The sequence below is a fragment of the Odontesthes bonariensis genome, chromosome 16 (genome assembly GCF_027942865.1).
Source record: "Odontesthes bonariensis isolate fOdoBon6 chromosome 16, fOdoBon6.hap1, whole genome shotgun sequence".
Classification (NCBI taxonomy): Eukaryota; Metazoa; Chordata; class Actinopteri; order Atheriniformes; family Atherinopsidae; genus Odontesthes; species Odontesthes bonariensis.
In genome coordinates this window covers 8,648,110-8,665,105 of record NC_134521.1, presented here as the reverse complement: position 1 = coordinate 8,665,105, position 16,996 = coordinate 8,648,110, and the positions used below count along the sequence as shown (strand labels likewise).

At 43.0% G+C, this 16,996-nt stretch overlaps 1 protein-coding gene across 1 annotated transcript in view; it reads right to left on the bottom strand.

Moving 5' to 3' along the window:
- The window catches only part of nectin1a (nectin cell adhesion molecule 1a), a 34,026-nt gene that overhangs the window by 4,303 nt on the left and 12,727 nt on the right, over positions 1–16,996 (bottom strand). The window contains exons 3-9 of the mRNA XM_075487143.1: positions 8,190–8,448; positions 5,887–6,004; positions 5,611–5,792; positions 5,393–5,510; positions 1,099–1,250; positions 843–975; positions 689–752 (exon numbers count right to left, since the gene is read on the bottom strand). Coding sequence (XP_075343258.1) covers positions 689–752; positions 843–975; positions 1,099–1,250; positions 5,393–5,510; positions 5,611–5,792; positions 5,887–6,004; positions 8,190–8,448 — 1,026 coding nt within the window. The remainder of the gene's footprint in view (positions 1–688; positions 753–842; positions 976–1,098; positions 1,251–5,392; positions 5,511–5,610; positions 5,793–5,886; positions 6,005–8,189; positions 8,449–16,996) is intronic.

The following is a 16,996-nucleotide window of genomic DNA, read 5'->3' as shown; positions in this document are numbered from 1 at the left end:
GAGTGCTCTGACCGCTGTCCACCGCAGGCTCGTTGTCCTGCGCTAATTAAAAACAACCACACAAAAATCCCTTTGACGGGGGGGAATTTAGGTTGAAAACTAAACTGAAACCACAACATCATAAACTCACGACTTTGCAGAAGTAAATGCATTTTTTCTCTAATGATAAATTTACTCGTTACAACTCTTCAAACCCTTTCTCAGAATAACCACAGCTTGTTGTTTGCAATCAGATCAAATTAGAAGCAAGAAAATACTTTTGATTTTAGCCCAGAAGAAGAATCTGGACTTTTAGGAGAAACTGCTTCTGATTGGGCCGTTTAGAAGAAAGATGCAGCTGTATGATTGACTATTGTAGCTCCTGATAAAAGTGTGTTTGCTGACCCATACAGGCTCAAATAATCAAACAAAACTCAACTTTTTATCTAGAAAATGTGGGATTTCAATCTCAAACTCTCTGAGACTTCCTTAAACATTTATCACTCAGTCATTTTTCTCTTTATTTTCAAATAATATCAAATTACACCTCCTGATTTAGCACATGTAGCAACAACATTAAAGTATTATATAAAGCACGATCTATTAATGCTTGAAATTGTACTTTCTTTGCTTCAAAGCAGACAAATGCTGATCAAAATGAAGTAAAAAACACTAAACATGTTATCTGTAACATCTGCACAGCTATTACCTGGATGTCGTCACCTGGCCTCTTTCTGATTGGCTGAGACATTTTTCCGGATGGAGAGCCACTTCTGATCGAAGAGAAGAAAAAAAACAAATGAGCTAAAAGCTGTCAGGGAGGATAAACTAATACAGTAAACCAAGAGGGAACATTTACGTACGAGGGTTTGGCTTTTCTGCTTCTTATTTTGAGCACCAGCACTGTGACGGTAATGCCCATCAGTACCCCAGCAGCCAATAACAGGGCGATTACACTGATGACATCACCGGTTGCGATCTGTGGTAGCGCCTTTTCTGTAGACAACAAAAACTCAGAGTTGAACGGTTTCATTCCAATATATGCCAGGTCTTATTTCCAATGTATGTATGAAAAATGATCATTTTAGTGCATTTAATGGGGGATTTAAATAACCTCACCTATAACGCTGACCTCCACAGAGGCTGATCTGGTGCCGATGCTGTTGGTTGCATCACACACGTATGTTCCCTGCAGGTCATACGTCACTGGCCCTTTAAACATGAGGACACTGTCCCGGATCTCAGCGTTGCTGGGGATGGAGCCGTTGATCCTGCAAAAACAAAAAAAGCCCATGTTAAGAAACCAATGATCACTTTTAAGCTAATTTACATAATCAATGAGAGAAATGATCTTTAAGCACCCCTCATGAAAATGCATTTAAGTACACAGGCCACAAAATGTAGTAACAGCAAAAGTCAAAGTTAGACGGAGATGCAGAAGGAGGAGGCTGGATGAGCTCGTTGAGTTATGTAGGTTTCCTGCTCGTCCGAACGTTTCATTGAATGACACATTATGGGGCCCAAAATAAAATGCCACGGTTGGGACTGCAGGCACCCAAATATCTGCCCTCAAGCATCTCACCGTGTGTTCTCAAAGTAAGAAAGAGAGTATGGCTGTGTTCGAAACCGCATACTACATACTCATCGATCAGACAGTATGCAGACCGTTTACCCACAATGCATTTCGCTCCTGCCCGAGCCAAAATCAGCCGGCCTGAAGCTGATTTCACTTAAGCTCTAAACTCTGTAAACTTTAGCAACGAGAAAGTAGTCGTTTAGATCCGCAACGTGTTGAAAACCTGAAACACTGGCTATTTATAATTTTGTTCCGATGAATTCGGCGCTACTTCAGTTTTATCAATAAGTGTCGAAGTGGTAAGAAGGGCGGGGGAGTTGCCGCCATTTTTAAATCAGTCTTTCAGTGCAAAGAAATTTTACTTGGTGATTTTAGCTCTTTTGAATATCTCTTTTTTTTAGTAAAGTGGGATCCAAAAGTTATCTTCCTAATCATTTATAGACCACCAAGATACCCAGGAACTTTCTTTGATGAGTTTGCTGAACTGCTGTCAGTTATCTGCACTGACTATAACTTTTTTATCATAACTGGGGATTTTAACATTCACATGGACAATAACATGGACACTAATGCCAAAGAACTCTGCTCTCTACTTGACACTTTTGGCCTCCTTCAACATGTGAATGGACCCACACATACTCGAGGCCACACACTGGATCTGGTTATCTCTAAAGGTGTTGACATTTCTTCTGTTGATATCAAGGACTTGGCGCTCTCTGATCATTTCTGTGTGTTCTCTGACTTACAGTTAACTCCAAACCTTCAGTTAACCCGTGTGTCTGTTAGAAAAAGGTACATAAATGAGAATACCAGTGCTAAGTTTATGGAAGTTATAGCTATGTCATCAACTGCGAGTGCAGAGACAGTTGATGAACTCTTAGATAACTTTAACTTGAAAATCTCAAATGTCATGGATACTGTTGCACCTGTTAAAAATAAGATGATCCTGAGCAGAAAGCGAACACCATGGAGGAACACTATGATGGTAAAGGCCTTGAAAACAGAATGCAGGAAAGCAGAGCGTAAATGGAGAAAAACTAAACTTCAAATTCACCATGACCTCTACAAACAAAGTCTTTGTAATTTTAACCACGGGTTACTCCGGGCTAGACAGCAACACTTATCTGAAATGATTAATAAGAACATCAACAACACTCGTGCTCTGTTTGCTATGGTTAATAAGCTGACAACCCCCCCAAAACAGATAGTTTCAGAACTCTGTTCCACAGAAAAATGCAATGAATTTGCTTGTTTTTTCAATGAAAAAATCGAATCTATAAGGCTAAATATCAATATAAATGAGCAAAATAATAAAATGATGCAATCCTTAAAACCACCTAGGAATCAATCGACTATGATGTCAGAATTCAATACAGTTGACCAAAAAACCATAGAAGAAACAGTCCAGCATCTTAAACCATCGACATCCTGTCTTGACACAATGCCATCTGACTTCTTTAAAACTATTGTAAGCTCTGTCCAAACAGATTTGCAGCAAATAATAAACTGCTCACTTCAATCAGGCACGTTTCCTAAAAAGTAGCTGCCATCAAGCCACTCCTAAAAAAGAGAACATTGGATGCTTCCATTTTAACCAACTACAGACCCATCTCAAATCTTCCTTTTATAGCCAAGATTGTTGAGAAAGTGGTTTTTAATCAACTCAGTAACTTCTTGAACTCCAGTGGACTCCTTGACAAATTTCAGTCAGGCTTCCGACCTCACCACAGTACAGAAACGGCTCTTATTAAAGTGTTAAATGACATAAGGTTGAACACTGACTCAGGCAAGGTGTCAGTTCTGGTATTGTTGGATCTCAGTGCTGCATTTGACACTGTGGATCACAGTATACTGCTGAACAGGTTGGAAACCTGGGCAGGACTCAGCGGGACAGTCCTAGAATGGTTCAGGTCCTACTTGGAGGAGCAGAGTTATTTTGTGACTATTGGAAGTAATCAATCTGATTAAGTGGCTATGACATGTGGAGTTCCACAGGGGTCAGTTCTTAGACCTCTTCTGTTCACCCTATACATGCTGCCTCTGGGTCAAATTCTGAAGAACTCTAAAGTCAACTACCACAGCTATGCAGATGACACACAGATATCTACTCGCACTGTCTCCAGATGACTGCAGTCCTATAGAGTCATTGTGCGACTGCTTAAGCCTGATTCTTACTCGGCGCAACCGCGCAACTGTTCTGGCTCGAGAACCATTAATGACGTCATCGAAAGCGCCAGCCCCTTCACAGTTCCTTCAGCTCATAAGCGCAGTTTGCGCCGAGTATGCGTCACATTTGCAGTTCTCTCCAGACCGTTGTGTTGTCACTGTTGAGGGAACAAGCTGAAGAACCGGAGGAAGAAAAGCATACACAATGCCACCTGTGGTGTCACGTCAGCAGAGGCTGGCACATCTGATGGAATGAATTTACTCTGGGTGTAGAACTGTATATGTATCTCAGAGCTAAGCGCCTGCGGCAAAAACAGAAAAGAAGGTGGAATGTTCTTCCTTTGCAACAAGACAAACTTTGTCAAACGTTGTCCTTTGGGACAACGTTGTCCCAGTGTAACTTCATAGACGTGTCATACAGATGTTTGTAGAGGCGCACCCTCTCGGTCACCGCGGTCTCTGCAGTGTTCATGTTTCCTTTCTCTTGGTCAGCTGTTTCCGGTTGAGCTCGCGCGAAGTCAGAAAAAAAGTTGTGTGCGCGCCCTTGCGACGCGCGAGGATTTTTTAGCTTGCGACGGGGGGCGTGGCGGAATTTGGGTCACATGACCGTTTGCGCCATTTGCGACCAGCTAGTAAGAATGGGTCAAAGCGAGGTTGCGCCGAGTAAGAATCAAGCTTTAGAGCAAGTCAAAAAGGGGATGAACCAAAATTTCCTTCAGTTAAATCAAGAAAAAACTGAGGTCATTGTGTTTGGCAACAAAGAGAAGAGGTTTGCTTTCAGTAAACACCCCAGAAGCTTGGCAGGAAGCTAAACTAGAGCCAGCTTGGCTAGCACCTAGCATTATTAAACGTGTAGTTAGCATTATACTAAATACTAAATACGGCAGCGATCGATGCTTGCTGTCAGAACAGCGCTCGTGCACCTTCGTGCTTGTGCGCGTTCATGTACTCTAGAGGCGTGCCTTCGGGGGGAAAGTGAAGAAAAGGGTTGGGACTTTTTACCTGTGTATTTTCAAAATGCACCTTCGCTGGACTCAAAATCCAGGATCTCCTACCCTACCTTTAAAGGTTTCATGTCCTAAACAGATCAGGAGAAGCTGATTCATGCTTTTATCTCCAACAGACTTGACTACTGTAACGGTCTTCTGACTGGACTCCCCCAAAAGAGTCTCAAACAGCTGCAGCTCCTTCAGAACGCTGCAGCCCGAGTTTTAACCAGAACAAAGAGATCAGATCACATCACCCCAGTTCTCAAGTCTTTACATTGGCTCCCGGTCAGATACAGAATAGATTTTAAAGTTCTGCTACTCGTCTACAAATCACGGAATCGTTTAGGTCCAGAATACATGAATGACATGCTAGCTGAGTATAAACCCAGTAGAGCTCTGAGATCTGCTGACTCAGGTCAGATAGTGGAGCCCAGAGTTCAAACTAGACACGGTGAAGCAGCTTTTAGCAGAAATGACGATCGGCGACGTCACGTTACGTTGCATCTTGGGTAGTTTGAGTATGAGTAGTAACCTCATGATGCATACCCAACATTTCGGCGAATCGAGTATGCATCCGGGAACTTCTCGCTTACTCAAACTCGCATACTAACCCTAAAAGTTAGTAGGAGTAGTAGGAGAAGTATGCGGTTTCGAACACAGCCTATGTGTGTGTAAAACTCACAGCTTCCACTGATACAGAGAGACGGCTGGGTTGGCATCAGCTTGGCAGTTCAACTGGACGTTCTCTCGGTTTAGATACCAGTTCCCATCAAACCCATCCACTGTTACATCCGGCTCATCTGGCGTATAAAGGACAAAATAATGGTGTTTCCGCATCAAATCTCAGTGCTTTCATTTACCTGTGTTCTTGTAGTCTTCTTGGGTTTGACAGAAACTTACACTGAATATCGAGGGTGACGCTGTCCGTGTAGACCTCCTCATTGTAAGTGGTGACACAGGTGAGCGTCTCCTTGTGGGTTTCTTTACTGGGCACCAAAATGTAGTCGCTCTGAACGGTAACGGTCCCGTCGAAGTTTCTGTACTCTCGGGTAGTCACTTCTCCAGGTACCCTGGTCTCCCACCTGCTCACATCAATAAGGATCTTAGCGTTGACACGGAAACACATACGTCTTTGTGTATTAACTGAAGCTTATCTCAGATCTCTCTCTTACACACCTGATGGTGCCAGGTGGCTTTCCATTGGCAGAGATGCAGGTAGCCACCGGGGTTTTCAGTTTGGAGGAACGAGCCACAAGCGTCGGTGTGGAAAGAGTCATCTGAGTTGTTGGGCGGACTGAAGGAATACAAAAGCATACATTTGTTAATAATGTATAACATTTTACACATTTAAGTCAGTTCAGTTCGAATAAAATCTAACATTAAATCTGATGAGCCTGTCATTGGCTCAATCTCAATGTATTACATGTGTGCTAAAATTGTACATTTAAATATGCAAATGAGCCACAATTTGAATGTAGTTTGGGAGGCAGAGCCTTCAGTTATCAGTCCCCTCTCTGTGGAACCAGCTGCCAGTTTGGGAGGCAGAGCCTTCAGTTATCAGGCCCCTCTCTGTGGGACCAGCTGCCAGTTTGGGAGGCAGAGCCTTCAGTTATCAGTCCCCTCTCTGTGGAACCAGCTGCCAGTTTGGGAGGCAGAGCCTTCAGTTATCAGGCCCCTCTCTGTGGGACCAGCTGCCAGTTTGGGAGGCAGAGCCTTCAGTTATCAGGCCCCTCTCTTGTAGAACCAGTTGCCAGTTTGGGAGGCAGAGCCTTCAGTTATCAGGCCCCTCTCTTGTAGAACCAGCTGCCAGTTTGGGAGGCAGAGTCTTCAGTTATCAGGCCCCTCTCTGTGGAACCAGCTGCCAGTTTGGGAGGCAGAGCCTTCAGTTATCAGGCCCCTCTCTGTGGAACCAGCTGCCAGTTTGGGAGGCAGTGCCTTCAGTTATCAGGCCCCTCTCTGTGGAACTAGCTGCCAGCTTGGCTTCAGGAAGCAGACACCGTCTCTACCTTTAAGATCAGGCTTAAAACTTTCCTTTCTGATAAAGCTTATAGTTAGGGATGGCGACAGATTATCAGTTATCAGGCCCCTCTCTTGTAGAACCAGTTGCCAGTTTGGGAGGCAGAGCCTTCAGTTATCAGGCCCCTCTCTTGTAGAACCAGCTGCCAGTTTGGGAGGCAGAGCCTTCAGTTATCAGGCCCCTCTCTGTGGGACCAGCTGCCAGTTTGGGAGGCAGAGCCTTCAGTTATCAGGCCCCTCTCTTGTAGAACCAGTTGCCAGTTTGGGAGGCAGAGCCTTCAGTTATCAGGCCCCTCTCTTGTAGAACCAGCTGCCAGTTTGGGAGGCAGAGTCTTCAGTTATCAGTCCCCTCTCTGTGGAACCAGCTGCCAGTTTGGGAGGCAGAGCCTTCAGTTATCAGGCCCCTCTCTGTGGGACCAGCTGCCAGTTTGGGAGGCAGAGCCTTCAGTTATCAGGCCCCTCTCTTGTAGAACCAGTTGCCAGTTTGGGAGGCAGAGCCTTCAGTTATCAGGCCCCTCTCTTGTAGAACCAGCTGCCAGTTTGGGAGGCAGAGTCTTCAGTTATCAGGCCCCTCTCTGTGGAACCAGCTGCCAGTTTGGGAGGCAGAGCCTTCAGTTGTCAGCCCCCTCTCTTGTGGAACCAGCTGCCAGTTTGGGAGGCAGAGCCTTCAGTTATCAGGCCCCTCTCTGTGGAACCAGCTGCCAGTTTGGGAGGCAGAGCCTTCAGTTATCAGGCCCCTCTCTGTGGGACCAGCTGCCAGTTTGGGAGGCAGAGCCTTCAGTTATCAGGCCCCTCTCTTGTGGAACAAGCTGCCAGTTTGGGAGGCAGAGCCTTCAGTTATCAGGCCCCTCTATGTGGAACCAGCTGCCAGTTTGGGAGGCAGAGCCTTCAGTTATCAGGCCCCTCTCTGTGGAACCAGCTGCCAGTTTGGGAGGCAGTGCCTTCAGTTATCAGGCCCCTCTCTGTGGAACTAGCTGCCAGCTTGGCTTCAGGAAGCAGACACCGTCTCTACCTTTACGATCAGGCTTAAAACTTTCCTTTCTGATAAAGCTTATAGTTAGGGATGGCGACAGATTTTATTGGATTATGATAACAATGAATTGGGCCCTAATTGGGTTGGATTGGACTGTATAATTGAAGTGCCCTGAGATGACAATTTGTTGGGATTTGGCGCTTTATGAATAAACTAAATTAAAATGACGGGGAAACAGCTAGATTGACTTAGTCCAGCTAACACCACTGAAGCTCCCTAATCGACATTGAATATCTGCCACCAATAGCATCATAATTATTTCCAAGTTAGTTTCTTTTTAAAACCTCAGTTTCTACGGGCAATAACTAAATATTTAAGCTAAAAAAAACTATAGAGATTCTGAACATCATTCCTCTGTATGTTTCCATTTAATCTGTAGGCTGAGAGAAACCATCCACCGGTTACATGTCCCACCACTGCCTGTTCTTACCGTAGACCGTGAGGTTTACAGTGTTCTCTCGGTTCCCTGCAGGAAACGTGGTGTATTCACAGATGTAGGTGGCCTCATCAGAGATCCGGAGTGAGGAGAAGCTGATGGTTGTGTCTTCAAGAGTTGGAGTTCTTCGCCTCACTGCTGCATTCTTAAAGGAGACGCGGTCCCTGTAGGGCGGGGCCACGGACACGCCCAAAGACGGGTTGGCTATCGCCACGTTCTGCTTGGTGCCATTCACCAGTTTCTGCCATGTTACCTTAACGATGGACGAAATGGAAAATAAGGTGTGAGATTAAGGAAACACGATTAATTCAGACTGCAGCTCTTTAAAATTGGATGCAGTTGAAACATTATAAAGCACTTGGTTTTATTTGGTATGCTCCCTTTGGGTCAGATATTGCAGAATTTTAACATCAATTATCACAGTTATGCAGACGATACACAACTTTATGTGTCTCTGTCACCGGACGACTGCAGCCCAGCAGACGTACTGTGTCAGTGTCTGGAGGAAGTAAACACCTGGATGAGAGAGAATTTTCTACAATTAAATGAAGACAAAACTGAGATCATTCTGTTTGGTAGCAAAGAGAAGAGGGTCAGCGTTGGTAAATATCTTGAGACTCGGGACCTTATACTCACTGACCAAGTTCGTAACCTCGGAGTGTTGATAGACTCAGATCTGACTTTCAGCAGCCACATCAAAGCTGTCACCAAGGCAGCTTTTTACCACCTCAGAAACATCAACAGAATTAAAGGTTTCCTCTCCCAAAAAGACCAGGAGAAACTCATCCATGCATTCATCTCCAGTAGACTTGATTACGTAACGCTCTTTTAACTGGACTTCCCAAAAAGAGCATTAAACATCTGCAGCTCATCCAGAACGCTGCTGCTAGAGTTTTAACCTGGACTAAGAGATCTGAACACATCACAGCAGCTTTAACATCTTTACACTGGCTTCCAGTCAGTCACAGAATAGATTTTAAAAGCCTGCTGATGGTTTACAAATCCCAGAATGGTTTAGGCCCAAAATACATCTGTGATATGTTCAGAGAATATAAACCCAGCAGAGCTCTTAGATCCAAGGACTCAGGTCAGCTGGTCCAGTCCAGAGTCCAGACTAAACATGGAGAAGCAGCATTTAGCTGTTACGCTGCAAACAATTGGAACAAACTGCCAGTGGAGATTAAACTTTCACCAAATGTAGACATTTTTAAATCCAGGTTAAAAACATTTCTTTTCTCATGTGTCTATGCATGAAATATCTTTTAACTTATCTAGACTGTTGCCTGATTTTAAATTCATTTAAATGATTTTATTTGTTTCTCTTTATATTATTTGATGTATTTTTAATGCTTCTTGCACTCCCTGCTGCAATGCTTTTATTTTATGTAAAGCACTTTGAACTGTTTGTACATGAAATGTGCTATATAAATAAATTTGATTTGATAATTCCTCAGCAAAGCAAACAAAAGTTGTTTTTTTTTGGCTTTTAGTTTTACATGGAACTCATACCCAACATATGATACTCACGTACTAATGTAAAGCAGCTTAAAAAGATTAGCAGATTATTTTAATGCATTCTCTCACTATAATTCAACGGGAAACTCCCGCAGACCTGTTTGCTCAGCTGTATCTTCTTTAATAGCATTACACAACATATTGTCCTTAATCTCACTAATGAATAGGAAAACCTCTGTATGTTTTTTAGAGAGCACTTTGCTCTTCTATAAATGGTTCATCTGTTCTACTTAGAAGTGGCAGATTGTTTCCAGTGTGTTTTATATCTCAGATCTAACCATTTATAATTTCCAAAAAAAAACATTAAAGGTCAAAGAAAGTGGAAGTATTATAGACAGAAACCCAAAAATATGGCGCTCAGTACCACGTTACACTAGCATGAGCACGTAATGTGCACATGCATAACATGCCATTTTCATTTGCAGCATAACTTTAGGTGATTCTTTTCTCAATCTGCAGACATGTGTTGAACATCTATCTGATCCAGTGTGTTTAACAGCAAAACTCTGAAGTATGGAAATGTAATAATGCCATTCAGAAAAAGAAAGACCAGTCAGGGAAGTCTGTGTTATATATTGCAAAACTATTTGTAGTAGCGGACAGATTATTATTATTTAATATTATTCATTAATAATATTAATTAATATTAAAGAATATTGTGGTTACATCTCCAGACTCTTAAAACTGGATTAGCGTTGCAGCAGGACGTGATGTGACACCTCCTCACTGATGTGTGTTTGTAGCTGTGTAGCTGTATAGCCGTGTAGCTGTGTAACTGTGTAGCTTTGTAACTGTGTAGCCATGTAGCTGTGTAGCTTTGTAACTGTGTAGCTTTGTAACTGTGTAGCTTTGTAACTGTGTAGCTGTGTAGCTTTGTAACTGTGTAGCTGTGTAGCTTTGTAACTGTGTAGCTTTGTAACTGTGTAGTTGTGTAGCTTTGTAACCGTGTAGCTTTGTAACTGTGTAGCTGTGTAGCTTTGTAACCGTGTAGCTTTGTAACTGTGTAGCTTTGTAACTGTGTAGCCGTGTAGCTGTGTAGCTGTGTAGCTTTGTAGCTCTGTAGCTTTGTAACTGTTTAGCTGTGTAGCTTTGTAACTGTGTAGCTTTGTAACTGTGTAGCTGTGTAACTGTGTAGCTTTGTAACTGTGTAGCTGTGTAGCTTTGTAACTGTGTAGCTGTGTAGCTTTGTAACTGTATAGCTTTGTAACTGTGTAGCTGTTTAACTGTGTAGCTTTGTAACTGTGTAGCTGTGTAGCTGTGTAGCTTTGTAGCTTTGTAACTGTGTAGTCGTGTAACTGTGTAGCCGTGTAACTGTGTAGCTTTGTAACTGTGTAGCTTTGTAACTCTGTAGCCGTGTAACTGTGTAACTTTGTAACTGTGTAGCTTTGTAACTGTGTAGCTGTGTAGCTTTGTAACTGTGTAGCTTTGTAACTGTGTAGCTGTGTAGCCGTGTAACTGTTTAATTGTGTAGCTTTGTAACTGTGTAGCTTTGTAACTGTGTAGCCGTGTAGCTGTGTAGCTGTGTAGCTTTGTAGCTGTGTAGCTTTGTAACTGTTTAGCTGTGTAGATTTGTAACTGTGTAGCTTTGTAACTGTGTAGCTGTGTAACTGTGTAGCTTTGTAACTGTGTAGCCGTGTAGCTGTGTAGCTGTGTAGCTTTGTAGCTGTGTAGCTTTGTAACTGTTTAGCTGTGTAGCTTTGTAACTGTGTAGCTTTGTAACTGTGTAGCTGTGTAGCTTTGTAACTGTGTAGCTGTGTAGCTGTGTAGTTGTGTAGCTTTGTAGCTTTGTAACTGTGTGGTCGTGTAACTGTGTAGCTTTTTAACTGTGTAGCCGTGTAACTGTGTAGCTTTGTAACTGTGTAGCTTTGTAACTGTGTAACTGTGTAACTTTGTAACTGTGTAGCTTTGTAACTGTGTAGCCGTGTAGCTGTGTAGCTTTGTAACTGTGTAGCTTTGTAGCTGTGTAGCTGTGTAGCTTTGTAACTGTGTAGCTTTGTAACTGTGTAGCTGTGTAGCTGTGTAGCTGTGTAACTGTGTAGCCGTATAGCCGACACGCCGTGTAACTGCGTAGCTTTGTAACTGTGTAACTGTGTAACTGTGTAGCCGTGTAGCTTTGTAACTGTTTAGCTTTGTAACTGTGCAGCCGTGTAACTGTGCAGCTTTGTAACTGTGTAGCTTTGTAACTGTGTAGCCGTGTAGCTGTGTAGCTTTGTAACTGTGTAGTTTTGTAACTGTGTAGCTTTGTAACTGTGTAGCTGTGTAGCTTTGTAACTGTGTAGCTTTGTAACTGTGTAGCTGTGTAGCTTTGTAGCTGTGTAGCTGTGTAACTGTGTAACTGTGTAGCCGTATAGCCGACACGCCGTGTAGCTGTGTAGCTTTGTAACTGTGTAGCCGTGTAGCTGTGTATCTTTGTAACTGTGTAGCTTTGTAACTGTGTAGCCGTGTAGCTGTGTATCTTTGTAACTGTGTAGCCGTGTAGCTGTGTAGCTGTATAGCTTTGTAGCTTTGTAACTGTGTAGCTTTGTAGCTGTGTAGCTTTGTAACTGTGTAGCTTAGTAACTGTGTAACTGTGTAGCTTTGTAACTGTGTAGCTGTGTAGCTTTGTAACTGTGTAGCTTTGTAACTGTGTAGCCATGTAGCTTTGTAACTGTATAGCTTTGTAACTGTGTAGCTATGTAGCTTTGTAACTGTGTAGCTTTGTAACTGTGTAGCCGTGTAACTGTGTAGCTTTGTAACTGTGTAGCCGTGTAGCTTTGTAACTGTGTAGCTTTGTAACTTTGTAACTGTGTAGCTTTGTAACTGTGTAGCCGTGTAGCTGTGTAACTGTGTAGCTTTGTAACTGTGTAGCTTTGTAGCTTTGTAGCTGTGTAGCTGTGTAACTGTGTAGCTGTGTAGCCGACACGCGGTGTAGCTGTGTAGCTTTGTAACTGTGTAGCCGTGTAGCTGTGTATCTTTGTAACTGTGTAGCTTTGTAACTGTGTAGCCGTGTAACTGTGTAGCTTTGTAACTGTGTAGCCATGTAGCTGTGTAGCTGTGTAGCTTTGTAACTGTGTAGCTTTGTAACTGTGTAGCTGTGTAACTGTGTAGCTTTGTAACTGTGTAGCTTTGTAACTGTGTAGCTGTGTAGCTTTGTAACTGTGTAGCTTTGTAACTGTGTAGCTGTGTAACTGTGTAGCTTTGTAACTGTGTAGCTGTGTAGCTTTGTAACTGTGTAGCTTTGTAACTATGTAGTCGTGTAACTGTGTAGCTTTTTAACTGTGTAGCCGTGTAACTGTGTAGCTTTGTAACTGTGTAGCTTTGTAACTCTGTAGCCGTGTAACTGTGTAACTTTGTAACTGTGTAGCTTTGTAACTGTGTAGCCGTGTAGCTGTGTAGCTTTGTAACTGTGTAGCTTTGTAACTGTGTAGCTGTGTAGCTTTGTAACTGTGTAGCTTTGTAACTGTGTAGCTGTGTAGCTGTGTAACTGTGTAGCCGTATAGCCGACACGCCGTTTAACTGCGTAGCTTTGTAACTGTGTAACTGTGTAACTGTGTAGCCGTGTAGCTTTGTAACTGTTTAGCTTTGTAACTGTGCAGCCGTGTAACTGTGTAGCTTTGTAACTGTGTAGCCGTGTAGCTGTGTAGCTTTGTAACTGTGTAGTTTTGTAACTGTGTAGCTTTGTAACTGTGTAGCTGTGTAGCTTTGTAACTGTGTAGCTTTGTAACTGTGTAGCTGTGTAGCTTTGTAGCTGTGTAGCTGTGTAACTGTGTAACTGTGTAGCCGTGTAGCCGACACGCAGTGTAGCTGTGTAGCTTTGTAACTGTGTAGCCGTGTAGCTGTGTATCTTTGTAACTGTGTAGCTTTGTAACTGTGTAGCCGTGTAGCTGTGTATCTTTGTAACTGTGTAGCTGTGTAACTGTGTAGCTGTGTAGCCGACACGCGGTGTAGCTGTGTAGCTTTGTAACTGTGTAGCCGTGTAGCTGTGTATCTTTGTAACTGTGTAGCTTTGTAACTGTGTAGCCGTGTAACTGTGTAGCTTTGTAACTGTGTAGCCATGTATCTTTGTAACTGTGTAGCTTTGTAACTGTGTAGCCGTGTAGCTGTGTATCTTTGTAACTGTGTAGCCGTGTAGCTGTGTAGCTGTGTAGCTTTGTAGCTGTGTAGCTTTGTAACTGTGTAGCTTTGTAACTGTGTAGCTTTGTAACTGTGTAGCTTAGTAGCTGTGTAACTGTGTAGCTTTGTAACTGTGTAGCTGTGTAGCTTTGTAACTGTGTAGCTTTGTAACTGTGTAGCCATGTAGCTTTGTAACTGTATAGCTTTGTAACTGTGTAGCTATGTAGCTTTGTAACTGTATAGCTTTGTAACTGTGTAGCCGTGTAACTGTGTAGCTTTGTAACTGTGTAGCCGTGTAGCTTTGTAACTGTGTAGCTTTGTAACTGTGTAGCTGTGTAACTGTGTAGCTTTGTAACTGTGTAGCTTTGTAACTGTGTAGCTGTGTAGCTTTGTAACTGTGTAGCTTTGTAACTGTGTAGCTGTGTAACTGTGTAGCTTTGTAACTGTGTAGCTGTGTAGCTTTTTAACTGTGTAGCTTTGTAACTATGTAGTCGTGTAACTGTGTAGCTTTTTAACTGTGTAGCCGTGTAACTGTGTAGCTTTGTAACTGTGTAGCTTTGTAACTCTGTAGCTGTGTAACTGTGTAACTTTGTAACTGTGTAGCTTTGTAACTGTGTAGCCGTGTAGCTGTGTAGCTTTGTAACTGTGTAGCTTTGTAACTGTGTAGCTGTGTAGCTTTGTAACTGTGTAGCTTTGTAACTGTGTAGCTGTGTAGCTGTGTAACTGTGTAGCCGTATAGCCGACACGCCGTGTAACTGCGTAGCTTTGTAACTGTGTAACTGTGTAACTGTGTAACTGTGTAGCCGTGTAGCTTTGTAACTGTTTAGCTTTGTAACTGTGCAGCCGTGTAACTGTGTAGCTTTGTAACTGTGTAGCCGTGTAGCTGTGTAGCTTTGTAACTGTGTAGTTTTGTAACTGTGTAGCTTTGTAACTGTGTAGCTGTGTAGCTTTGTAACTGTGTAGCTTTGTAACTGTGTAGCTGTGTAGCTTTGTAGCTGTGTAGCTGTGTAACTGTGTAACTGTGTAGCCGTGTAGCCGACACGCAGTGTAGCTGTGTAGCTTTGTAACTGTGTAGCCGTGTAGCTGTGTATCTTTGTAACTGTGTAGCTTTGTAACTGTGTAGCCGTGTAGCTGTGTATCTTTGTAACTGTGTAGCTGTGTAACTGTGTAGCTGTGTAGCCGACACGCGGTGTAGCTGTGTAGCTTTGTAACTGTGTAGCCGTGTAGCTGTGTATCTTTGTAACTGTGTAGCCGTGTAACTGTGTAGCTTTGTAACTGTGTAGCCATGTATCTTTGTAACTGTGTAGCTTTGTAACTGTGTAGCCGTGTAGCTGTGTATCTTTGTAACTGTGTAGCCGTGTAGCTGTGTAGCTGTGTAGCTTTGTAGCTGTGTAGCTTTGTAACTGTGTAGCTTTGTAACTGTGTAGCTTTGTAACTGTGTAGCTTAGTAGCTGTGTAACTGTGTAGCTTTGTAACTGTGTAGCTGTGTAGCTTTGTAACTGTGTAGCTTTGTAACTGTGTAGCCATGTAGCTTTGTAACTGTATAGCTTTGTAACTGTGTAGCTATGTAGCTTTGTAACTGTGTAGCTTTGTAACTGTGTAGCCGTGTAACTGTGTAGCTTTGTAACTTTGTAACTGTGTAGCTTTGTAACTGTGTAGCTTTGTAACTGTGTAGCCGTGTAACTGTGTAGCTTTGTAACTGTGTAGCCGTGTAGCTTTGTAACTGTGTAGCCGTGTAGCTGTGTAGCTTTGTAACTGTGTAGCTTTGTAACTGTGTAGCTGTGTAGCTTTGTAACTGTGTAGCTTTGTAACTGTGTAGCTGTGTAGCTGTGTAACTCTGTAGCCGTATAGCCGACACGCCGTGTAACTGCGTAGCTTTGTAACTGTGTAACTGTGTAGCCGTGTAGCTTTGTAACTGTTTAGCTTTGTAACTGTGCAGCCGTGTAACTGTGTAGCTTTGTAACTGTGTAGCTTTGTAACTGTGTAGCCGTGTAGCTGTGTAGCTTTGTAACTGTGTAGTTTTGTAACTGTGTAGCTTTGTAACTGTGTAGCTGTGTAGCTTTGTAACTGTGTAGCTGTGTAACTGTGTAACTGTGTAGCCGTGTAGCCGACACGCCGTGTAGCTGTGTAGCTTTGTAACTGTGTAGCCGTGTAGCTGTGTATCTTTGTAACTGTGTAGCTTTGTAACTGTGTAGCCGTGTAGCTGTGTATCTTTGTAACTGTGTAGCCGTGTAGCTGTGTAGCTGTGTAGCTGTGTAGCTTTGTAACTGTGTAGCTTTGTAGCTGTGTAGCTTTGTAACTGTGTAGCTTAGTAACTGTGTAACTGTGTAGCTTTGTACCTGTGTAGCTGTGTAGCTTTGTAAGTGTGTAGCTTTGTAACTGTGTAGCTGTGTAGCTTTGTAACTGTACAGCTTTGTAACTGTGTAGCTATGTAGCTTTGTAACTGTGTAGCTTTGTAACTGTGTAGCCGTGTAACTGTGTAGCTTTGTAACTGTGTAGCCGTGTAGCTTTGTAACTGTGTAGCTTTGTAACTGTGTAGCTTTGTAACTGTGTAGCCGTGTAGCTGTGTAACTGTGTAGCTTTGTAACTGTGTAGCTGTGTAGCTTTGTAGCTGTGTAGCTGTGTAACGGTGTAGCTGTGTAGCCGACACGCGGTGTAGCTGTGTAGCTTTGTAACTGTGTAGCCGTGTAGCTGTGTATCTTTGTAACTGTGTAGCTTTGTAACTGTGTAGCCGTGTAACTGTGTAGCTTTGTAACTGTGTAGCCGTGTAGCTGTGTAGCTGTGTAGCTTTGTAACTGTGTAGCTTTGTAACTGTGTAGCTGTGTAACTGTGTAGCTTTGTAACTGTGTAGCTGTGTAGCTTTGTAACTCTGTAGCTTTGTAACTGTGTAGCTGTGTAACTGTGTAGCTTTGTAACTGTGTAGCTTTGTAACTGTGTAGCTTTGTAACTATGTAGTCGTGTAACTGTGTAGCTTTTTAACTGTGTAGCCGTGTAACTGTGTAGCTTTGTAACTCTGTAGCCGTGTAACTTTGTAGCTGTGTAGCTTTGTAACTGTGTAGCTGTGTAACTGTGTAGCTGTGTAGCTTTGTAACTGTGTAGCTGTGTAACTGTGTAGCTTTTTAACTGTGTAGCCGTGTAACTGTGTAGCTTTGTAACTCTGTAGCCGTGTAACTTTGTAGCTGTGTAGCTTTGTA